General features: G+C 38.2%; 1 protein-coding gene across 1 annotated transcript in view; it reads right to left on the bottom strand.

The window, feature by feature from the left end:
- The window catches only part of SPRED1 (sprouty related EVH1 domain containing 1), a 107,750-nt gene extending 81,402 nt beyond the window's left edge, over positions 1-26,348 (bottom strand). Inside the window, exon 1 of the mRNA XM_010358441.2 lies at positions 25,457-26,348. Within this exon, the coding sequence (XP_010356743.1) occupies positions 25,457-25,488 (32 nt within the window). The 5' untranslated portion in view covers positions 25,489-26,348. The remainder of the gene's footprint in view (positions 1-25,456) is intronic.
- Positions 26,349-26,658: the final 310 nt, after the last annotated feature.

Here is a 26,658-nt window from a genome sequence, read left to right on the forward strand (position 1 = left end):
GGGACTACGGGTATAGGCCACCACTCCCAGACAGGAGTAATAATTTCTAAGCGCTCTCTAGTAACAAACATGAATTTTTGTCCTGAGAGTTTCCTATTTTCATTACTGCTAGTGAATAAACACACACAAATAGTTCTACCTTCTCCTATTTCTTACCTGTTTTCATTTGTAAAATCTGATATTAAATATCTAAGATATAATTAATTCTATATTACTTGCCACTGCCATTAATACATCCTTACATTAACTTAAACAAATTAACAAGCAAAAAATAAACATCCCCATTAAAAAGTAGGCAAAGGGCATGAACAGACACTTAAAAAAAAAAAAAAAAAAGACATACACAGCCAACAAGCACAAACACATGAAAAAAAGCTCAATATCACTAATCATTAGAAGAATCCAAATCAAAACCAAAAGATACCATTTCACACCAGTCAGAATAGCTATTCTTAAAAAGTCAAAAAATAATAGATGCTGGCAAGGATGTGAAGAGAAGGGAATGCTTATACACTGCCGGTGGGAATGTAAATTAGTTCAGCCTCTGTGGAAAGCAGTTTGGCGATTTCTGAAAGAAGTTAGAATTATTATTCAAACCAGCAACTCCATTACTGGGTATATACCCAAAGGATTATAAATCATCCTCCCATAAAGACATATGCACATGTATGTTCATCACAGCATTACTCACAAGAGAAAAGACATGGAATCAGACTAAATGCCCATCAAGGGTAGACTGGATAAATAAAACATGGTACATATATACCATGGAATACTACGCAGCCATAAAAAGGAATGAGATCATGTCCTCTGCAGCAACATGGATGGAGCTGGAAGCCATGGGTATCCTAAGTTAACAAATGAAAGAATAGAAAACCAAATATCTCATGTTCTCACTTATAAGCGGGAGCTAAACACTGAGTACACAAGGACACAAAGAAGGGAACAGACACCAGGGCCTACTTGAGGGTGGGAGGAGGGAGCGGATCAAATAAACCACCTACTGAGTATTACGCTTATTACCTCAGTGATGAAATAATCTGTACGTCAAATCCCATGACATCAAATTTACCTATATAACCCGCACATGTAACCTTTAACCTAAAAGTTTTAAGAAGTCCTTATACTGACACCAGAAATTTTAATAAATTTACTTCTCTTAATGTAGAAGCACAAAGATGACCTTTATGAATACTACTATCATTTTTTATAAAGATAGACCCCAAACTATCATGGTGACCTAGAAAAGAAATGCACACCAAGCATGAGCCTGTTATTATAAACTAGCACACAAATATATCCATCTCTTTTTACTTGTGGATGCTGATCACTAACCTAACACAACTTTATAGACCAGAAGAATGTTCCATAAGTTAGTAAGATGATACTGCGATAAGACTTCTTTTTTTTTTTTTTTTTTTTTTTTTTTTTTTTTTTTTGAGACGGAGTCTTGCTCTGCCGCCCAGGCTGGAGTGCAGTGGCCAGCTCTCAGCTCACTGCAAGCTCCGCCTCCCGGGTTCACGCCATTCTCCTGCCTCAGCCTCCCGAGTAGCTGGGACTACAGGCGCCCGCCTCGTCGCCCGGCTAGTTTTTTTTTTTGTATTTTTTTTTAGTAGAGACGGGGTTTCGCCGTATTAGCCAGGATGGTCTCGATCTCCTGACCTCGTGATCCGCCCGTCTCGGCCTCCCAAAGTGCTGGGATTACAGGCTTGAGCCACCGCGCCCGGCCGACTTCTTAAGGATAAACTACAGTGTTTCATAAATCAGGCATAAACTGAGAAAGGACAGGACCAAAATGTGTAAATCAAAATATGTTTAAACAGAACAGACGTACTCACCAAATCCTTAACATTAGAATTAAAATGATACTTGAAAGCCTGAACAAAATACATCTACAATAGGAACAGTATTTCACATTGTAGGGTAGTATAAAAATTACATTTAAATCCACCTTACAGTATTTATTACGACTTGGGTGAGTCAATTTAAGTCTATTTGGTCACCTGAAACATGGGAAAAATAAGACCAACTCATGAAGCTACTGTGAGAATTAAATGCAACAACATAAAGTGTTTAACTGTGGGTAGCAAATACATATCATTTAATGTGTATAATATTATAATTATGAAGCAGTATCATGTAATGGGTATACAGTATTACTATAATTATGAAATAATAGTGCACTAAAAAGGAGGCACATGTAAACAAATACTATATATATAACATTTCTGTATATTTATACAATATATAAATCCTAAGCCATTTGAATTAATGGATAATGACATAATTTACAATTGTCGTACACCTATCTCTACCCCTTAAGTATATATCCAGGGAAAAGAGCCACAGTAAAAAAACAAAAACATTCTCAGCACAATGTCTCCTAGTACATATGCAAATACATACCAGCAATGTTTGGCACACTGTCTTACTCATGGCAAGCATATGATACATATTTGTGGCACTGCAATGACTATTTTTTGTTTTGAAATAACTATATCTATTATTAACAAGTAAGTTTCTTGAATCTATTTTAATTAGATTGTGTCCTGTCCTTGTGCGGCAAGAAAAATGACAAAATTAATGGAAAAGCAAACATTAAGAAAGGAATACTACAGTACACAGGAGAGTAAGCAGAAAGAACCCAGACTCCACACTAAGAAGGTCCAAGTTTACATTTCAAGTGGATCGCTTTACCTAGGTATTGTGAACAAGGCTTTTAACTTCAGCTTAGTTTTCTCCAACTGTAAAGAGGGTTAATAATACCACCAGTGGTGGGGTGCACTGGCTCACGCCTGTAATCCCAGCACTTTGGGAGGCTGGGGCGGGTGGATCACAAGATCAGGAGTTCAAGACCAGCCTGACCAATATGGTGAAACCCCATCACTACTAAAAATACAAAAATTATCTGGGCATGGTGGTGTGCACCTGTAGTCCCAGCTACTTGGGAGGCTGAGGCAGGAGAATTGATTGAAACTGGAAGGCGGAGGTTGCAGCAAGCCAAGATCGCACCATTGCACTCCAGCCTGAGAGACAGAGCGAGATTCTGTCTCAAAAAACACTAATAATAATACTACCAGCCTCATCCCAAAGCCAATTAGCACATCTAGCACCCACAGAGTAGTTTCCAAATACAATAAAAGGAACTAGAGCTCCTTTAAGTAATAGGATGGTTCCAAAGCTGGCCAAGAAAAGCATGAGATGAACCTGGAACATCTTGTGATACCAGAAAGGACGTGCTGAAAAAATGAAGGGATATGTCAAAAAGACATAGAAACAGACTTGATAGGGTTCCCAGTGGCCAAATCTGGTACAACAGAGCATAAAAATGATGGCAGTGATGGATTATAATTGATATTAATATTTAAATAAATATGAGAAAAGAAGGCTCTTCTATAAAATTCCAGTTAATAAAAGCGGAAGGAATGGTGGAAGTAGAAAAAAAAAATCATTTGGCAAACATCACAGTAATTGTTGCAGGCAAGAATCATCAGCAGATGCTAAAAATAGTAACAAATGAATGACAGAAAATAGGGTATCTGCAGTCTCAAACTCTCTCTTCAAAAGATACTTATTACAAAGAGAACAGTTGCAAAACCTGGCAAAACAAACATCCTCTTAACCAAATGATCAAAATTTACCAGTAATGGGATGTATCAACACCATCTACCTGCTGAACTGATGCACAAGGATACCATTCACTCTACAGTATTGCTGCCAAAAACATGTAAGTTGAATTTAGGAACATTCTACAAAATACCTGGTCAGTACTCTTCAAAAGTGTCAAGGTTATAAAAGACAGAAAGGCTGAACAGCTGTTTCACCTTAAAGGAGACTAAAGAGACATGACAATGCAACATAATTTATCATATCCTGAACTGAAAAAAGGACATTAGTTGAACAACTGGCGAAATTTCAATAATATCAATAGATACGAATATTGTCAGTTGATAATAACATTGTATAGATTCTAGTTTTCCGATTTGGCTATGTGAGACATTTTAGGAAGCTGCCTGAAGGATATGTGCATTCTTTGTATATTTTTTCTTACTCGTGTAGGTATAAAATTATTTCAAAGTGAGAATGAATATATATGTAGTTTCATAAATCTCACAACTGCTTTGAAAATCTCATGAGATAACGCACGTAAAGGTGCTCTACAAATTCTAAAGTCATATACAAATGTTAGCAGCTTTCATTATCATTTCCGACTCTGGTGCTGCAAGATGCCTGACACTTCCTGTTGGCAGTTTCCCCCAAAACACCTTCCAGTCTGTGGGAAGAACTAGAGTTGTTAACTGGTCCTACATGTAGAATTTTTATTCTAAACCAAGAGTATCGAAGGACGCTTAAATTTCTACTCTAAAGGGAAAAACTTTTTCTAAAAATGCAATCTGACCATTTAACAATGAATCCTGTCTCCCTGTCACTGTGATCTTAAAGTAGACTCTAAGCATAAGAATTTTCTGAATAAACACAGCAACAGGAGGGGGACTCGCTCATAATTACCAATAATGGCCACATATCTTTGAATAACTCTTTAATATGTGATAGTGAAAAAGTTCTCAAGATTATCTAGGTTGTCAAAATAGAAGTAGTGACAGGATTATTTAAGCACGCTTGTCTGTCATTACTTGTCTTAGCAAGTTTTTAATATAAATAACTGAAGGGAAAGGGAGAAAAAAACATAGTTCAGTAGGTTCACGTCAAGTTAGTTAAGGAGTCGGGAACTACAACTGTGTTCTTCACATAAAATCCTCCCTTCATCTTCCAATCAGATATCTGGGCTGTTTGGGCCATTTATACGATTTAGAATGACACATCTCATACATCTTATGCCAGACCCAACTGGGCTAATTATCATTTAGCTACAAATTATCCATTTTCAAGCTCTTGATAGTGAAGAGAATAATTTTTTAAAAACCACTGAAGTCCTACACATCCTATAGGAAAAAAACTATTATTCATATATATATATATTTATAATACATAAAAATAAAAATTAAGGCTAAGGTTAAAAAAATTAAGTTCATGATATTCATTTGATCCTGAGTTCTATGTTGTTAACAGACAATAAATCTTTAACCCTTCTTACACAATCTATCATGCCATACGAACTTCAAAGTGAATCAAAAACAGTTAAGACTGTAGCTACTTAGATCACAAGACTACTACTGAACTATAAAGTATAACACATAAAGATGCTTCTTCAAAATGAGGTAATTTACATATGGTGAAAGGTAGGGGTCCAGTTTCATTCTTCTGCATATGGCTAGCCAGCTATCCCAGCCATATACAAAAATTAACTCAAGATGGATTAAAGATTTAAATGTAACACCACAAACTATAAGAATTGTAGAAGAAAACCTAGAAATCACCATTCAGGACATGGGCCTTGGAAAAGAATTTAGGACTAAGTCCTCCAAAGCAACTGTAACAAAAAAATTGACAAGCAGGACCTAATTAAACTGACAGCTTCTGCACAGCAAAAGAAACTATCAACAGAGTAAACCCACAGAATGGGAGAAAATATTCACAAACCATGCATCCAAGAAAGATGTAATATCCAGAATCTATGAGAAACTTAAATAACTGAACAAGCAAAAACAAATAACTTCATTTTAAAAAGGGCAAAAGACATAAACAGACACTGCTCAAAAGAAGATATACAAGTGGCCAACAAACCTAAGGAAAAATGCTCCATATCACTAATCATCAGAGAAATGCAAAACAAAATCACAATGAGATATGCCATCTCACACCAGTCAGAATGGCTATTATCAAAAAGTTAAAAAATAACAGATGCTGGCAAGGTTGCAAAGAAAAAGGAACACTTACACAATGCTGGAAAAGTAAATTAGTTCAGCCGCTGTGGAGAGCAGTTTGGAGATTTCTCAAATAACTTAAAACCAAACTACCATTCGAGGTGGCGCACGGTGGCTCATGCCTGTAATCCCAGCACTTTGGGAGGCCGAGGCAGGTAGATCACCTGAGGTCAGGAGTTCGAGACCAGCCTAGACAACATGGTGAAACCCGTCTCTAGCAAAAATACAAAAATCAGCCAGGCGTGGTGGAGGGCGCCTGTAATCCCTACTACTCGGGAGGCTGAGGCAGGAAAATGGCTTGAACCCGAGAAGGAGAAGTTGTAGTGAGCCAAGATTGCGCCACTGCACTCCAGCCTTGGCAACAGAGCATGACTTCATCTCATAACAAAAAAAAAAAAGAACTACCATTCGACCCTGCAATCCCATTATTGGGTATATATCCAAAAGAAAATAAATCGTTCTACCAAAAAGACACATGCACTCATATGATCACTGAAGCAAAGACATGGAATCAACCCAGATGCCCATTAACAGAGGGCTAGATAAAGAAACGTGGTACATATATACCGTGGAAAACTATGCAGCCACAAGGAAGAACAAAATCATGTCCTTTGCAGCGACATGTATGCAGCTGGAGGCCATTATCCTAAGTGAATTAAGGCAGGAACAGAAAACCAAATACCACTGTTCTTACAAGGGAGAGCTAAACATTGGGCACTCCTCGACATAAAGATGGGAACAATAGACACTGGGGACTACTATACGGCAGGAGGGAGGGAGGGAAGTAAGGGCTGAAAAACTATTGGGTACTATGCTTACCACCTGGGCGACAGGTTCAGTCATACCCCAAACCTCTGCATCATGATATATGCCTTTGTAGCAAACCTGCACATGTACTCCCCAAATCTAAAATACAAATGGAAATTTTTTAAATGAAATAATTTTTATTTTCAGCAGTTTTTCTCACTCTACTGGGAAAAATGTATTTCCCCTAGCGGGGAATCAATATCTCTAAGTTCTTTTTTACCAAAGAACCAATCATTTACTTCTAATATTAGATTGAGAACTGCATGATGGAAAGATCTAGATTTTATTCATCTCCAAAGCCTATTGTCCAAACACCTGGAACACATAAGCTTCAAAAACGTTAGTTCCTATCCTTTCTCTAACATATAATAAATGCTCAACAAATGTATGTTGTATCTATTTCATTCAATATCAACATTAATGACTGCCAAACTTAAGAGCAACGTAAAATCTAGGAGATGGACTAAATGTGACTAATAAGAAATGCTGCAACATCCTGATCTCCATCTGTTTGGCTGTTTCTACTAGCCCAGCATTCCAATGCACATGTGTGATTGATCCTTCAGGGTCTGCTGCACTGAAACATTTAATTACCACTAAAATATGTAGCATACACGACTTTGAATTAAAAGACATTTCCTTACTGAAACAGGTCTAAACACTATTTTCATAGAATCTAAACACTTTAACATCTGACATTTAGATAATATCCCACTTTGGCATGATATATGGATAATTAGGTATTTATTACTGGGTCTAATACTTTGCCACTCGATAATTATTAAGTAAATTCTCATATCACCAGAAGAAACATTTTTATATAATATTTATCTTTAAAAACCCAGTGTCTAAAAGGTAAAATAAAGCAAAACAAACAAACAACAATCTATGGTTCATCTAGCAGATCATAAAGATTGGCTTTATAAAGAAGGACCTCAAAGGTATCAACAAGAAATGTTTCAAGAAAACATTTCACTCAATTCGAGACTATGTACAAAAGCTTATACTATGAAGATTAGTATACTAATTAGTATATATACATACATACATTTTTAAATTTAAAATTCAACCAGTATTAAGAAAGGAGTAACTTCAAAATTTAATTTAATGCTGATTTGGTTTGGCTCTGTGCCCCACTGAAATCTCAGGTCGAATATGTAATTCCCATGTGTTGAAAGAGGCGCCTGGTGGGAGGTGACTGAATCATAGGGGCAGACCACCCCCTTGCTGTTCTTGTGATAGGGTTCTCATGAGATCTAGTTTTTTGAAAGTGGGTAGCACTTCCCACTTGGCTCGCTCTCCCTCCTGCTCTGCCTTGGTAATGCTTGCTTCCCCTTTGCCTGCCACCATGATTGTAAGTTTCCTGAGGCCTCCCAGCCAAGGTTCCTGTGTAGCCTACAGAATTGAGTTAATTAAACCTCTCTTCTTAATAATTACCCATCTCAGATGGTTCTTTATAGCAGCGAGAACAGACTAATATAAATGCCATGTCTGTGAAACATCTAAAATTATCTTACATACCAGTGTGGCAAATTCCACATTTTGGAAAAAGCTATGCTACCTCAAGTTACCTCTCCATGAAAAGAAAATTAGAAACTTTCTTCAACAGAGTGAATGGAGAACATGTCATAGTTTTCAAAAAACATGTTGGGCTTGAAGGAACAGAAATGCTCCAGATTTGGGCCGGGCATGGTGGCTCACACCTGTAATCCCAGCACTTTGGGAGGCCGAAGCAGGCGGATCACCTGAGGTCGGGAGTTCGTGACAGCGTGGCCAACATGGTAAAACCCTGTCTCTGTTAAAAATACAAAATTAGCTGGGCATGGTGGCACACGTCTTTAATCCCAGCTACTCGGGAAGCTGAGACAGAAGAATCACTTGAATCTGGCACGCAGGGGTTGCAGTGAGCCGAGATCACGCTGCTGCACTCCAGCCTGGGAGACAGAGCAAGACTCCGTCTCAAAAAAAAAAAGGAAAAGAAAGAAATGCTCCAGATTTGTGCCATCCAATACAGTAGTCATCGCTAGCCACTTGTGGCTATATAAATTAAATAAAATTTAAAATTTAGCTCCTCAGTCACTCAAACCCACTTCAAGTACAGCCAAATAACTATATAGCAGCTACCATATTGGATACCACAAACAGAATGTTTCCATCATCACAGAATGTTCTACTGCACTCACTGCTTTAGATTCTCAAATAATTCTAATAAAGTCCAACTGGCAGCAAACGGAAGTAAAAATTTTAGCAGATAACAAAGGTAGTATCTTTCAGTAAAGTAACAAACATTTGGAAAAAACTGTGAGAGACAGTGAATTAAATGCTAGTACGCATGGTGGCTCACACCTGTGATCTCAGCACTTTGGGAGGCTGAAATGGGAGGACCACTTGAGCTCAGGAGTTGAGACCACCCTGGCGGGCCAACAAATCAAGACCCTGTCTCTACAAAACATTTAAAAATTAGCTGGGCATGGCGGCAGGCACCTGTAGTCCAAGCTACTCAGGAGGCTGAGACAGATGAATCACTTGAGCCCAACAGCTCAAGGTTTGTGTGCTGCGATTGTGCCACTGCACTCCAGCCTGCGTAACAAAGTGAGAGACCCTGTCTCTTAGAAAAAGTACCGGCCTGGCGCAGTGGCTCACGCCTGGAATCCCAGCACTTTGAGAGGCCGAGGCGGGCGGATCACAAGGTCAGCAGATCCAGACCATCCTAGCTAACACACGGTGAAACCCCGTCTCTACTAAAAATACAAAAAAAATTAGCCGGGCGTGGTGGCGGGAGCCTTCGTCCCAGCTACTCGGGAGGCTGAGGCAGGGGAATGGCGTGAACCTGGGAAGCGGAGCTTGCAGTAGCCGAGATCGCGCCACTGCACTCCAGCCTGGGCAACGGAGCAAGACTCCGTCTCCAAAAAAAAAAAAAAAAAATATTAGCACTATAAATATGATTTCCGTTTCTACAACTCCTTTATAATCTGATGATTTCAAAGACTGAAAATGTACTAAGGTAGACAGGAATCCCTCTCCAACTAAGATGATACGATTACTATTAAAGGAACCAACAGTAAAAACTTAAAAACTTAGAAAACAAGGTTAAGAGACTGAAGCCATAAACTTTTAACACAGCCTGTGAAAAATCTTTTAATTACCTTACTTTCATTAACATAAAGCAATAAGGAAAGTATGCTCAAATAACAGAGTATTAACAGTATCTTTTTAAATGATAGGTCCTGTATGATGATTTATCATTTACTATACTCTGGTTACTTTTAAATGTTTAGTCTATTCCCTCGCCCCCTACATGGTCTCAACATCCTTGTGAATTTGTTTGGGGATGATTGGTAGTCACTAGGGCAAGTGTATCATGCACACACATAACTTTTCACAAAACAACACGATTTACTGTAACAACATACAGGCTGACTTTGGTACTCTATTCCATTCTACATGAAAAGATAATGCTGATGGAGACCCACTGCCATTGAAAAAGTCCCTGCTCTAAACTACTGTGATTTGGGATGTTGTTCTCCTCTAAGGATGTATCTCCTTGTTGGTAGTGAAGATTCATATTTATGTTCAGCTTATTTCACGAAAATAAGAGATAATACTAAAAGGCATAGGACACTCACAAGAGTGGGTTTCAAGGCTGAGCTGTGAGGGATTGCAGAATTCAGAATTGAATTGCTGTGGCTAGAGGAGAGACAGCAAATGTTATTACATCATTGCTTTTTCAGATGTCTTCACTGAAGTGCTCCAAATGATATGGCAATGTACTGCAAATTAATCTTTTATAAGTATATAATTATTTCTAAATCTAGTAAACTAACTCAGATTTATGTGAACACTGAATTCTAATCACTGGGACAGTTGTTTTCCCAATATGAAATGTTTTTAATTATTTGTATTAGGAAAAGATGGAAAGCTTTTTAAACACTACATCTTTTCATAAGTATATCCTATCGGCATACCTGTGTGTATGAACACTGCTGATGTCAAAATGTCAAAATGCAGAATGTACTTGTTACTGTGACACAGTCAAAAAGCCTAAAAGCCATTGTTTTAAAGCATAGGCTCTGGAATCGTAAGACTTCACCAAGTATGTAATCTTTGCCAAGTCATTTAACTTTCCCGCACCTCAGTTTCCTCAGCTTTATAACTGGTAGTAACAATATAACAAACACTTAAATGGTTGTTATACAGACTAAATGCATCAAATGATTTTAGGCCAATGCTGTTAGTTACTCAAATATGAGCTCATTTAATTATGTACTGAGAGCTACATAAAACCACAAGGTACCAAAGAACAAAAATGGAATCTAAGAAATTTGAGAACAAATTTCATTACAAATAATCTACAATAGAAAAAAATGTGAATTTTCAGAACTGGTAATCGATATTAAGAATTTTATAAAACCACTTGTACTCTTTGACACAGTTATCCCACTCCCGTAAATTTATCTTAAGAAATTAAACAGAAGAAAATATTTATATGCAAAATGATGCTTATTAAAAATGTTATTTGTAATAGCAAAGAGCTAGAAACCTAAAGTGTTCTTTAAAGAGATAACAAGTAGGTAAACTTTTGGTAAAACTGTGAAATATTACAGGTACTAAAATGATTATTTAAAAACTATACATATGCCTAAATCTTTATATTAAGTATATCAGGTGATATACTTTATCAAGTAAATAATATGTGTATGTACACAAGCAAAAATGTGTATGGAACTAGATGCAATTGAAAAGTGTGCTGGGTTTTTGGTTGATTTCTTTTGATGTAATTATTGCTCATTGTCTTCCTAAAGGGTTTTAGCTTAATTTCATTTTTTTCCTTATTCCACCTGACTAAATCTGAGGGTAAATGCAAAAATTGAATGATCTGATATTAGCCAGTAATTATAAGTCAAAGTATCCTTCTTATGTGCTATATGCTAGGGCCTAGTACACAAAACACAGTTCAAACTCAAAAGCAGTAGAGTCTATACAACATCCAATAATTTTTTTTTTTCTTTTTGGTTCACTTAGAAGCTAAGTTTGCTTGCTCTTCAAGTATCAAGACCAGGAAACACTGCTAAGGAAAACTAAGGTGGCTAGAAGCTAGTCTGTCTCATTCATCTCTCGCCACTCTCTTCTCTTTAAAAATGATAGTACAAAGTTGAAGAATATCCTGATTTATTTTACTTTAGTTTAGTTAGTTAGTTAGTTAGTTATTTTGGAGACAGAGTCTCACTCTGTTGCCCAGACTGGAGTGCAGTGGCACGATCTTGGCTTACTGCAACCTCAGCTTTCCGGGTTCAGGCATTTCTCATGCTTCAGCCTCCTGAGCAGCTGGGACTACAGGCATGCGCCACCACGCCTGGCTAATTTTTTGTATTTTCAGTAGAGAAAGGGTTTTGCCATGTTGCCCAGGCTGGTCTCCAACTCCTGAGCACAGGCAACCTGCCCACCTCGGCCTCCTAAAGTGCTAGGATTACAGGCATCAGCCACGGTGCCTGGCCCTAATTTGATATATCATTTGGGGCTGTTAGATGTTCTTAACTGTCACTAAGTTAATTAAGTTTGATTTTTGGATCCAATAACCTTCAGCAAGAGAAAAAGTATGTGCATTCTTCATATTTTTAGGTTCCTGATTTATGCTCATTTAAGATTTTGATTCACACATAACTCATTCCTAAACCAAGTTTGTGATTATGTGTCCAAGGCAATTATTTTTGAATTAACAAATTATACAGTTTTTTTCAGAATACTAGGACTAAACATCAGGCTAAAGCAAAATGTAAATGTATTTTTGCTTTAGTTGTTAATGACCATAAAACTTAACTAAACATGAGCTTAAAGACCATCAGCTGTCCAAATTAAAGTTAACAGAGTAAATCAAGAACAATGAATTTCTAGCTGGCAGAACTAGTGCATCCATCTAGTAGTAATCTTAGTTTAATTACAGCTGCAAAAAAAAAATAAATTCTAAACCTTTAATAATTTAATAATTTCCCTAAGTTGAAAAATCTTCCTCTCCTATTCTCTCCCACAAAAATAGATTTCTGCTTGCCATACAACAATATTTGAAAAAGTTCCTGGACTGAACTGTAAGAAAGATGTTTTTTTTTCCATTAAAAATGATGGCAAGACACCGAATCTACTTAGACTTCCAAACTGTGCTCAGGTATTAAAATTATTTTAGTAAGTTCTAGAAATATACTCCTTTTATAACTAAATAGTTGTATTAAGAATTAAACAAAAAACTAGCTAGAGCTAGTTGTTTCTCTTATTAACCTACTCAAGACTGGTTATATCTACCTCTTCAGTCTTTGCCCAGAACATGGAACAAAATTTTCACAATATAAATTATTTTTCTGATGTTGGAATGTTTAGATTTTAAGTTTTTCTGAAAAGTTGCTTTCTAACATTTAAAATGAAACACAATTTTTCTAAGCAGGTTAATAATCCTTTTTAAAAAGTAACCCCACCTTCAGGCTAAATGAAAATGAGCACTGATTATTTTATAAACAGAGTACCTTCCTTCTCAAGAACTAAAAGTTCTGTTTAATATTCTTTTATCTCTAATCAAAAATGTTATTGTAGGGAAAGAGGTTACATTCAGAGGTTGTATCCCTCCGAAGCAGGGGCATATTATCCTGGTTTTATAGATGAAAAAGCAAGCACAAAGACAAGTTATGTTATTTGCCAATGTCTTAATGCTACAGTCAGCAGTAACCCCAGGATTGTTAGTTGTGAACACCAGGTTAACTGTAAAATTTAAATTAGTAAATTTTTATTTGAAAGGACTTCTCTAACCACATTAAGAATGGAGTACTCAAAGGCTACAAAATCCCCTAAATGACAATATATTTGGATAAAACCCTGCTGATACAGTCAACATCTTGGTTTGCCTCTCATAAAAATGTAAAGTTCTTAATAAGACCTTAATTTGAATAGTTTATTTACATGCCTCTCTTCCCCTCTGCTTCCTAATTCTCAGAATCACTCGTTCCTGATAGGACCATTATTACATGACATCCTATCATTGCTAACACTCTCAAATCTTCCCAGCTAAACCCTTCCCTTTTCTTATCCTCTTCCCCAATACGCTTTTCTTCAACCTCCAATTCCAAAATCCTTACCCCGTCTCTTGATTGCAGAGGGAGGTGGCAACAGTGATACTAGCACTCTAAGTCACTCAACCCACACACATTAAATACACTGGCACTGGCTTAGGATTTCTCTCCACCTCAACTCCTGATACCACCCTAGCTATCCAAACATCCATATTGTTTACTTCTTTAAAAAAAAAAAAAAAAAAAAAAAAAAATTTTAGCAGATCCTGGCCTCTCCAACAACTTTCATCCCTGTTTCTACTTTAATCTTCCCTTACATGTCATCACTCTGGAGCCATTGTTCTATGATCAAAATCTGTTTGTCTTTCCGTTTTTCCCACTTACACTCTACATGCTCTTTAACTTTACCAAAACTTTCAGTTCTTCAAAACAGCTGTCAATTCTATGTGTCAATCTACCACTTCAAGCTAATTTTTTATTTAAAATCTAGTCTGTCAATAAAGTATATGACGCACAGTGTGGTATAAATACTGTGCAATTTGAATCTCAGTTCTACCACTTTACTCTCTTGTGTGGCCATGGCAAATTACTAAACCTTTCATGAGTCTCAGATATCTTCATCTGTAGACTATGGATACTCAGCTCACATGATCTCTAGAAGGATTAAACCTAACAGTGTCTGACTACCAGTAAAACAATTTGATAAACTGTGCTAGGCCTTGCTCCATCAATTACACCATTCCTGAAGTCTTTCTTTCTCTTCCTCTCCACTACTGACATCAGTCAACAAATAACTTCAACTACTAACTTCGCCCTAAATGACTAGCATCTACTCTGTGACTTCTCTGCTTCAGCACTTATTTTCTCTTTAATCTACAACAAGCTCATCCAACCCACGGCCCATGGGGCACATGCAGGACGGCTTTGAATGCATCCCAACCCACATTTGTACACTTTCTTATAACAGTGAGTTTTTTTAGCTCATCCGCTACCTTTAGTGTTAGTGAATTTTATGGGTGGCCCAAGACAATTCTTCTTCCAAAGCAGACCAGGGAAGCCAAAAGATTGGACACCCTCAGCCTATAGCAAAACCTCACTTCTGTCCCCATTATTACTCCCACAAAAGTCAGTGACATCCTAACAGTTAAATCCTTGTCTTAGAAATCACCAATCTAATTTTTCTGCAATATCTAACACTTTCTTACTACTCCTTTTTCCCTTGGCTTCTAAAATACTTTCCTCTCAGAGCTCTCCTACCACCTAAGCCACTTCCATCTTTTGGTGTCTCTTCTTTCTTCTGCTCTCCCTTAAAAACACTGCTGTTTCTCATCTGTCATCTTTCCATTATTACTTAATATTCTCCATGGGAAATTTTCCACTGGCCTCAACTACTATGTATGCTGAAGATGTCACTATAACTCTACGCTCTCAACCTTTTTGAGAACTCAACCTGTAGTTAAAGCACCTTGTTGTGGACACTTTCTACTTTGACATCCAGTAAGCACCGAGACTAAAAAAGATCAAAATTGTGGGGTTATTTTCCCATTTAAAAAACCAGGTCCACCTCTATTCCCACTTTCATTTAAAAGCACTACAGCAGCCTAAATTTAAAATGTTCAAGTCATCTCACAACCTTCCTACTCCTTCCTTCATATTCAGTCAAATAATCGTTGGACATTTTAATTTTGTCTCATATGAGTCCCCAGTAGTTCCAAATGCTCTTCTCCCAGCTCTGTTTTGTTGCCTTATTACATCTTCCTCATCAACTGAAGTTCATTTTCTTCTCCCTCCAATCAACTGTCCTAACAAGCCCTGCTTTACACAAATTGGATTATCATTCCCTCACTTAAAATACTGATTCCCCACTGCCTACATGATGAAAACTTCACCTGGTGCCTCTCATTAAGTATGCTTACTGACTGAAGACAGTTGTGGTGAGGAGGGAGGGTAGCTCAAAGAACAAATTTTCTTTGAACTCTTGAGTGTTGCATCTATAAAATTAATGGGAACGCTGTTCAAAATTCATCTTATTACTAATCAGTCAGATAAATACTCCTCAACTTTTCAAGAAAAACTGATTTCCAGGGGCTTCTGCCATGCTCATCTTGTGTCTCATATTTTAGGCCTAGCAACCACCCCTTGCCCCACAGTTGGTGATACACAGGTAAGCACAAACCTATACTACTCACAATCTGGTCCCTTAACACTTGCCTTATCCCTCACAACTCCTCCAAACAACTGTATCCAAAAAGGTGTGGCCTTCTCTCCAACTTTTTCTTCTTTCTATGCTTGTCTTCTGCCCCCTCTCTTCCTGGTTGGAATGCCCTTCCCCCTTTCCATGCTCTCATTCATGGCTGACTCCTAAAATGCCACTTCTTTTCTGAAGCCTTCCTTTACACACAGTCACCATCCTGCCATCCACTCCCAGGTAGAATCACTTTCTCCTTGAGCCTTGAAGAACTTTATAACCAGAACACCCATCACATTTTAGAAGTATCTATTTCCCTTGTTGGACTGTGATAGCAATTTTAAAGTTTTACTTATCTTTGTATCTCCAAAGTTAAGGCAAAAGTCAAGTGCCTAGTAAGCACTCATTCAAATGCCACTGAGCTGAATTTCTTTGGGAAAAAGTTACTAATGGTCCCCGTTAAAATCTATCCTGAAAGTGTAAAAAGTCAATATATATAATCCAGCAACTAAACTTCTGAAATATTTAATAATGCTTTTACATATTAAGGGGGAAAACCCCAGAACTCCCCAATTCCAATCTCACAGTATAAAAATAACACAATAAAACAGTTTAAAAAAAAAAAAAGAGTTTAATGACTGTGCTGAAGTTAATAGAACACTCTGAAGTGGTAAAAGTCACAGTAACTTCGAAAAAGTGGCATCAGAAAAGACATAACTCACTAAATTTTATCTAAATTTTTGGTAATCCTGCTACAGGATGCTAATACACAGAAGTCACTTAAAAACACTGTGTATTTGTAAATGTAATTCCTAACCACGTGAACAGCTCAAGTAAAATGTGTTTAATCACATGAAATGGTATCACTAAATACTACCAGGAAAAAGAATTACATTCCACATTCCAAGTTCATAATGGCCTTTATCCAAATTATGACTCCTGTTATACAGATAAAATTTAGACATAAAATTATTAAACTGATATTAGACTAAAATTTAATTCCAATTACTCTTTAATTTACTAAAGGTTATTATTTGCTCTCCAAACACAGAAAGAAATGCTTTGCAAGGTACCTCAGAAATTTCAGACACAAGGCAATTTTCACCAGTCAATCCTACATCTGAGTAACAGAAATGATATATTAATTCAGAAGTACAAAAAAAATCAATTATGATTCTAGAACTCTTGGACTAAAACCCCAAAGTTGAGTAAATCCCACACCCTTGTTTTAAATCAGAAAAATTAAAAATCTAAAATTCTAGAGAGCAGAAAAATAATTTGACTCTATATTTATGAACATTGACTTTATCATGGGCAGAGATTAAATGACATTTCTGGCATTTATTAAGATCATATCATTTCTCTCCATTAATCTTCTAATGTGATAAAATGCACTGCTTTCCTCATGTTGATCCATTCTTACATCCTCAAGATAAACCCCATTTGACTGTGAGGCTTTGTTTTGTTTTAATTCACTGAGTGAGGTTTGATTTGCTATTTCTTAAAAATCTGCAGCCACTATTTTGTAATATTTCCTCTCCTCTATTCTGTTCTTTTGGAACTGTTAGCTGTATGTTGAAGTTATTCATCTTATCCTCATGTTTCTTACTCTTCCTATTTTATATTTCTATCTTTGGGTTCAGGCTTCTGGGCTTCTGTCCATTGCAGAAGATTTTAACCTTTTGGGTCATGGATGTTTTTGGCAGTCTGGTAAAGCTTATGACCCCTTTCTCAGAACAATATTAGGGGCCTAAAACAACATATACAGTATTACAAAAGAAATTAAATATATTGACATAGGGACCAAAATATTTTTCATTTTGATACGGTAATAATGTGGTTCCTTATTAACACTTTAAAATATATGCTCTAGCAATAGGTTTAATAACTATAATAATTTCAAATTAGTGATGACTATAAATGGTATTTTATGATAGCTGTAACAGCTAACAGCAATTGTACTATTAAAAAAAAAATCTGTAGTTTCTATTGGTGTTATGGGTTGAACTGTGTCTCCTCCAAAATACATTTTGAAGTCCCAGCCCCATGACCTTCTTAGTTAAGATGAGGTCATACTACAGTAGGGTAGGCTCCTAATCCAATAACTGGTATCATTCAAATGAAGATAGACACACACAGGGAGAACACTGCTATGTGATGATGAAGACACGGAGTTATGCAGCTTCAAGCTCAGGAATGTGAAAGATTCCCAACCACCACCAGAAGCAAGGAAGACAAAAGAAACGATTCCCCTCCTGGTTTTAGAGGGAACATGGCCCTGCCAACTCCTTCATTTTGGACCTTTAGTAATTGTGAGAGGATAAATTTGTTGTTGTTTTTTAAGCCACCCAATTTGTAGTACTTTGTTACAGCAGCCATGAAAACTAAAACTAATACATTTGCTGTCACAAGTACCTCTAATACTGTCATGGCTTGTTAACATTTCCTTTAATTTATGAATGTTAACATATTTCAGTTAGAGATTAGTAAGAATAATGTCACATTTTCCTTCAAGCCCACAAAGACTCTGAATTTTAAGAACGCTTTGTCTATAGCAACATAACACTTTAGCGTACAATTCATTATTAATGAACTGTTTTTCATTCTGAGTATCGCAAAAAAACAATCTCACAGATATGTGATAATTTTGGTTCTGGATTCTGAGATGCAGCTATGACACAATACTTATCATAAATCTAAACATTAAAGAATAATAAAATTCATTACCTGAGTTAACTTCTTAAACTAATATACTGTTATCCCTTAGTGTTAGATTATTGATTTGTATAAAGGATCTAGTGAAAAGGTTTACTTTTGTAAGTAAAGCATAAAGACTGGTATCTTTTTTTTTTTTTTTTTTGAGACAGAGTCTTGCTGTGTTGCCCAGGCTGGAGTGCAGTGGCGTGATCTCGGCTCACTGCAAGCTCCGCCTCCCGGGTTCCCGCCATTCTCCCGCCTCAGCCTCCGAGTAGCTGGGACTACAGGCGCCCGCCACCGCGCCCGGCTAGTTTTTTTTTTGTATTTTTAGTAGAGACGGGGTTTCACCGTGTTAGCCAGGAGGGTCTCGATCTCCTGACCTCGTGATCCACCCGCCTCAGCCTCCCAAAGTGCTGGGATTACAGGCTTGAGCCACCGCGCCCGGCCAAAGACTGGTATCTTGTTAGCATATTCCTTGTAGAACTAATCAAGTTGGTGTTTAAGCCCAATAGCCTTTTGTTTACTTATTCATTCACAGATGGAGGCCATACATTTTTCTCTTTTTTTAAATGAGGGCTGTGCATGGTGGCTCATGCCAGTAATCCCAGCCCTTTGGGAGGCCAAGGAAAGAGGATCACTTGAGCCAAGGAATTTGAGACCAGCCTGGGCAGAACCCCATCACCACAAAAAATTTTAAAAATTAGCCAGGTGTGGTGGCGCACCTGTCGTCCTAGCTACTCAAGAGGCGCGGGTGGGAGATCACTTGAGCCCAGCAGTTCAAGGCTGCAGTGAGCTATGATCATACCACTACACTGCACTCCAGCCTGGACAACACTGCAAGACCCTGCCTCTTTAAAAAATTAATAAATAAATAAAAAACAAAATCGAGTAATACAAAATTTTGTGTCATCAAAGATACATGACTATTAAGCCCAACATAAGTCTTAAAAGATTATTAATATACCAATTGTTTCCAAATTTTGCATCTTAACTGTTCAAAATGCATGCTTTTACCTCATCATCCTACCACTTCTACTCTTAAGTATTTCGTTTAAGTATGTCAAAAATAACAATATAATAAAATTAAAGTCTAAATCATACACCAACAAAGGAAGAGCCCATATGATGCTTAGTCCAAATTCTTTAATTTACAAATCAGCAAACTGAGGTCTACAGAGTCCACGATTAGAGAATAAATTAAAAATAGCTACAAAAGAAATGCATCCACCAATTTCAAGTCCAGTGTTCTTTAGACTATACCATACTGCACAGAAGATGGTAAGAGTTAAATAAACGATGTACAAATGGCTTTTACATGAGCACTTAAATTCTATTTATAATATTTAAAGACATTCTAGTTACCCCAAAACAACCTAATGCATTTTAAAATCAATTTTATTTTACCATAAAGCACATTTAAAAAATAAGACTTCATTTTCCACCTTCAAAATTGGCAAAGAAAAATTCAGACAACTATGCAGACATTTGAAGTGTAAGCACTCTCATATACTAAATACTTATTTTCTAGAGGGCAATTTAGCAGAAAGAATAAAATTAAATATTTGCCTCTCTTTTAACTCCATTCTTAGACTATCTCAAGGGAAAAGTAAGAGATATGGATGAAGACAGAACTCAGGATGGTATGCAATATTGTTCAAAAATAACTAAGATACCCAACAATAGCAGACTGATTAAAACTAACGTATATCATGCACTGAACATAATGTAGCCACTAAAAATTATATTCTAGAATATTTACTTAAGAAAATATTCACATTAAGCTACAATTGTACCCACTGTGCAATTCCACTCCACTGAGAATAAACACATATATATATCTACATAAACTACATAATGCTTTGATAAAGCAAGTGCTTGGCACACAGTAAAAATCTAATAAATCAGTATGTTTCATCACCAACATAAGAAAGGTTTCCATGTATACCAAAATGTTAACATCTGTTATTTAATGGTAGAATTGCAAATAAAGTATTATTCACTTTAGAGATCATTTTGTACCTTATCTGAAATAAACTACTACTCTTACATGGGGTGAAGCATTTTTTAAATTGGCATTTTGAATGTCGTTCCAGTTCCTACTGAAAGATGGAGAAGAAAAGCAGGCTTGTCTTTACCAATCATTTCCCCAAACAGGGTAAGACTAGTCAAGTTCAAGTTATACAACAGAAAAGGCTAAATTGTTACACTTTCCCCTTAGGCACTTCTCAGTCACCAACAGCTGCAGTATAAAATCAGGGAATCTGCTGCTGTTTACCCTTTCCTGATCAATTTCACTTCTTTATCCCTAGTCAGTTCCTCACCAGTGGCACTAATGTGGAACCATGGGGGAAAGGGAGAGCAATTTAAAGAACTTACAACTGATAAATAGCTGGAGATACATATTCCTAAATGTTGGGCTTCCTATGCCAAAAAAGACAGAGACACAAATGTCTACCTTCTTGTAGATATAACACGGGTCTTCAGATACACCACATAACTCAGAGGCCAAGCACATGCAAACATCCCAATAGCATTTAGGACAGTTTTAAGCCTGACCTAAGTTATTTCTCAAACTTGCAGAAACAAAACATGTCAAAAATCAGACCAATTTTGGTCTTAAAAAAATAAGGTAAGGCTTCCTAAACAGGTAATAATTTATTTTTCCCATACTCTTTTTCAGACTATTTTTCTAACACAGCTAACGATCTCAAATGCACAAATTCAGAGAAAACAAAAAAAAAAATGAGGAAATATGGCTCCATTAATTCAACCACATTTGTAGAGCATTTGCCATCAAAGCACTGTGCTAGGCATACAAACAAAAGTGGGGGATTACAGAATAGCGGTCATAGAAATAAGTAAATAATCACAATATTATATGAATTTAAAACTAATATACATATGTACAAAGTACAGAGGCAATACAGAGGGAAAGAGTGTTGAAAGAGGCTAAGAGAGAAGGTCTTCTGGGGAAAAATGACGAATTTACAAAAGTTTGTAAGGAGAGGAATTCTAGGTATGGTATCATAATGTGTTTAAAATATATAATTTAGGATCATAAACTTTTAAGTGAGAAAGCAGAGGGAAGTTAAGTTGAAGCAAGTGCGCATTTAACTGATTTTTACATTGGTCAACTGAATAATAAGCAAATTTTTATATTATGTATACACCACATCTATATAAACAAGCATTAGATGTATATACACAGCTTTCCAATGCTTCCATTTATTTCTAGAATGTTTTCCAATTATATATATGTGTGTGTGTATGTGTGTACATACATATACACATGTAAAATGTATGGGGTGAACATATGTTTATTTACACTTATCATCAAAAACAACTCACCACTGGGTATATTTTTTAATGAGGCACTAAATGATATAACCACAAAAATTTGCTGTTTATGGAAAAATGGTTCAAACTCAGATTACAACATAGCACGTTTATCATACGTGGTCTAATTCTAATTAACCTAATTCCAAAATCTAATATAATCCCAACTTGCTATTAGAAAACCTAATACTGACATAGCAAGTGTTTCTGGCTAATGTGAGCCTAATAAGCAAAATGCTTATTATTTCAGCTACTTCACTTCTCCAAATGTTTTGGCCAAATTGAGAAAAGGACATGTAGTGCTACATACACTCAATACCAAAGGACAAAAACTAAGTATTATATAATATGCCTTTAAATGTTTAAAACTCTATTTAGAAGGCTAATAATGTAAAATATGGTACAGTTGTATCTATCGGAAACATTTGACTGGAGTATTAAACAATCTCTGTGCAAATTACCTACAAAACAAACATTTATGTGGCTATTTCCTCTACTATTTATAACACAAACTATTTTGCTCTAGAGTACATTTATTTACTATTTTTGAAAAGTAAGATATTTAAACATAAATGTGAAACCATCTAAGAAATGCTTTACTCTATTCTAATTTATTTCTTCCTTATTTGGTCTGGTATTAAAGCAAATCCTTACACGTAACAGATCCCCCACTAATTCTTGATTAAATATATTCTCACAGTCAGCCTAGGAGTTATCCATTTCTCTATACAGAACTTTAATTTCAAATAATACAGCATGTACTAGAGGATTTCAGAATGAGGCCTTACTGGGTTTTACCACAATGGCTATCTAGAAAGGGTTAATGGTTTCCCAAGAAACTGGTGAGTTTCACTTTTCTCGAAGGTTGAAATCAGGTGAAAAAGAAAGTAAAGAATACTAAGAATAGTCCCTACTGTAATTAAATCCCTATGAGCAATGGCTTTAAAAAAGAGAAGAGGGGAAAATAATGTAAGGCCCAAATAAAATCCATGTTACAGGGCAGTTTTAAACTGTGCTACGGCCTTAATGGCTTCTGCCATGATACATATCTTTCTTCCTAATATATGCCTATAAATAATAAATTTCCATTTCAAAACATTAGTTCACCTATTAAAGATGAGATAAAAACTACCATATTAAAAGCTACATTCCAAATAAGTTCACTCTGTGGTTTATCTAATGCACAAGCAAACAATGCTGGCTCTAGTAAAACTGATTATCAGATGAACACATTATTTTCTAATATAATAGAGTTTTTTAGGGTAAAACCCCCAAGATTTTGTTCCCATGAAGAGTTAACCAAAATATTATGCTAAATATTATTATCGCCCTACCCAAACTTAAAAGTATTACAAAGCTCCTAGGGAATAATTTATTAATAAAGCAGGATAAATCTGTGAAAAAACGATTTTAAAAGTCTGGGTGAGTGAGATAATTTCCAAGTTGTCCCATACTAAGTACATTTGGATTTAAAAATATATATTTAAAGCAATTCTCCCACTGAAGATTGCCACTCGGTGTTTCAAATATCGACATCTTGGGGATTAAATCACTGGGAGTATTTTCTCAGTTTATTTTAATAGCAGTAGAATGCACTATCACTATACAAAAAAAAACCTGTTTTCTCAAGTTATTTATGGCAAGTATTTAAAAAACGGCCATTTAGAAAAAATGTATTTTTCATGTGTGAATTCACATTCCATCATCTGCTTTTTTATTAGCTGCAACAAGAAGGAAACAAGGAGATATTAACTGCTTTAAGAAAAAAATTCAACTGGTAAGAAGTCTTTTCCCCACTCTGAAAGAAAACTTAACATTTTTGATCCAAACTATTTGTTTGAAAGATACCAATAAAAGTTACCGTCATTCCGTTCAGCGTTTTTAGCAGCTTTTCTCCTAAATAACCATTATCTGAAATAGACTTCTTGATCTCCCTCAAAGCAGATCTAATCTGCAGAAGGCAGGGAGACACTGTACTGCACTGTGAATGGACAGCCAGGTATTTTATGAATGGAGGCGATCACGTGATCCCAGCACCTCCCCGAACTGATATTTCCCACATAACTGTGTCAACATTCTCAGAACAGGGGTAGTTGTTTGTGTGTGTGTGTGTTTTTAAATTTAACCTAAATTTTCACGTTCTTCTTACCTTCTGAACTCGAAAACCTACACACAGACAAACAAGTCGCGAATTTTTTTTCTTGGGAAATCCTTTCAAGATGTCCAAGGTGATGGATGTTTAATTATTTTTTTTATGAATGAAGAGTGTGCTATGCAAATGAGGGCGATTCACAAAAAGAGAGAGAACATGGCTGCCACTTCTGCTTCTACACTGCACTGACACTGCAGCAATGTACCTCCTTCTACGACCCGCTCAGCAGAAGCGTGTGTTTTGGGGAGGGGAGGGAGTAAGGGGGGAGGAAATGTTGCTTGGCCTTTCTCTAGCTATTTCACGTTAAACAGGACTCCGCACTAGACTTTATAAAGTTCTTTCAAAAAAGTCTGACTTTAGTAATGCACTGTATTTAAAGGAATGCATCCAAAGGACTAAGTCTTAACTCACTTAACTCTTTCCAACCCTCCAAAGATAAACAAAAGTTGAACCTAATTACAAGAAAACGGATGCTAATATTCTGCTTGGAATTAAATCCCTTCCCAATAGAAAAGTGTTGCCAACCATTATTTCTCCATGCAGCTGTTAACGTTAAAGCAAAACATTTAAAAGACGAAGTATTTCGTTTGGAAAGCAAGGAGAAAGCCCAAATGAGCAAAAACTTAAACCAGAATGCTCTAAAAGTTGATGAAATCACCAACATATTCAGCAATGTAAATTCGGTTAAATCAACGTAAATCATGTGTTTTCACATAGCTGAAAGGGGAAAATTAGCATTCAAAATTCTCCTCCGTTCCTAATGAAGACACGTCCAATATTCACAAAGGTAAACTCTAGCTCAACATCTCCCACACTCCAGGTGTCCTTAATCCTATTAAATTCTAAAAAACGTTTCCCTAACCCTATTTTTTACAAGAATCTTATAGGTCATAAGTTTAAAAGGGGGAGGGGGAGAGTGTGAAGGCTTAATCGGTATTTAAGAGTCACTGACTCATCGAATTAAGATTCAAGAGCAGTTTGCTGCAGGAGGTGCTCCCACACGAGTTTCCAAGTGAAACAGCTATAAAGGAAGCAGGATAGATATTGAGGGTATGGTGACTGGTATGTGAGTGAAAAAGGACGGGACAGGGCTCTAACAGGCAAAGGGGTAGTTTCTACTCCACTTCCATCCACCCACATTATTCCATCTCATGGACGTACAATTGCCATCCTCTCCCAACACTTAATAGCCTTCCCCAAAATAAAGCAACTAAATGTGGGAGGATGGGGAGGGGTGCTGCCACTAAAAATGGCTAAAGAAATCAGCTATCTCCAGAAGATGCACCGAACTCTCCAGGGTCGCAAGCTTTCCGGCACCCAAGTCTCGGATGGGTCTGGGGGAGAGCCGAGGGCGGATTGGGGGAAGGGGATTAGCAATCGAGATCAATGAGGCGCTTACTCGTTGTCAGAAGTCGCCGTCTCCTCGCTCATCTTTCCCTCACCGTGATCCGATCTGGAGATGGAGGAGCAACAGCAGGCGGGGGAGCAGCAGCAGCACCGAGGGGCAGGAGGCAGCGGCGGCCGGGGGGGCGCGGGGGCAGCGGCACAGGGGCCTCACCATGGTGGATGCCTCACCCAGAACGGTGCCCCCCCAGCCGGGAACCCCGGCCACCCCCACAGGGGGGTGGCGGCAGCAACCTCCGCCGTGGCGACCCCAGCCTCTTCGCCCCCCTCAGTGCCCAGCCAAGGGATCCGAGGAGGCCCGGTGGAAAGGGAAAAACAGAGAGGCTGCAAAGGCTGACTGGAGAGCTGCTCCTCCAGCCACTGGGGTGGAGCGCAGCGGGGTCCGGCCAGGAAGGAGCCGGCGGGCGGAGAACCCGGGAGCAGAGGCGGCGCTTCCCTCAGGGATGCGGCGAAGAGGAAGCAGAGCTCCGCTCGGTGGGGGCCGGCGGGGGGGTGCCGAGCCCAGGCTCCGGGCAGCGGCGGCGCGGTCCTGCCGGAGCCCACCCCACCATCTCCCGCCTCGCCGCTGGCTGCCCCTCAACCCTCGGCGGCGCCTGGGTCGGTCCTCAGGCGCGGGCAGAGCCGGGCTAGGGGCCCCGCGGCGGCAGATTCCTCCAGACACGCTCCAGCCGGGACTCCTCCTCAGGGGAAAGGAGGGGGCGGCGGGGAGCGTGTGAGGCGAGGGGCAGGCGAGCCGATCGCTCCCACCCGGCCGGATAAGAGCGGGCGGGCCCGGGTCCGGGGGGCAGGATCCCGAGAAGCGGCGGGAGAGGACAAGAGCGGACGCAGGTTCCCCACCAGCCGGTGCCCACCAGCCGCTCAGCGGGCCAGCTCCTCACCCCCGAGAGAGGGGAGCCGCGAGGGGGGCGGCGGAAGCGCTCACGCCGCCCGCTCCTTCCGCCGCCGCCGCCGCTGCCCGAACCAGGGGCGCCCGCGAGAGAAGGAGGCGAAGTAGTCCCTCGCGACTTCTCCCGGCCGCCCGCTTCCCCCGGAGGCCAGAGCGGGCGCGGGGTGGGGCTGCCTAGCGGGGTGTCCGGGCTGTGAGGGTGTGTGGGTAGGACTAAAAGCCGCGGCCTCCGGGCGAATCACTGCAACTCGAAGTCGTTTGCAGCATAGCAAGTTTCAGGAAAGTAGTTCCCTCCTCCCTTCATTTCCCAA

Source organism: Rhinopithecus roxellana, chromosome 5 (genome assembly GCF_007565055.1).
Source record: "Rhinopithecus roxellana isolate Shanxi Qingling chromosome 5, ASM756505v1, whole genome shotgun sequence".
NCBI lineage: Eukaryota > Metazoa > Chordata > Mammalia > Primates > Cercopithecidae > Rhinopithecus > Rhinopithecus roxellana.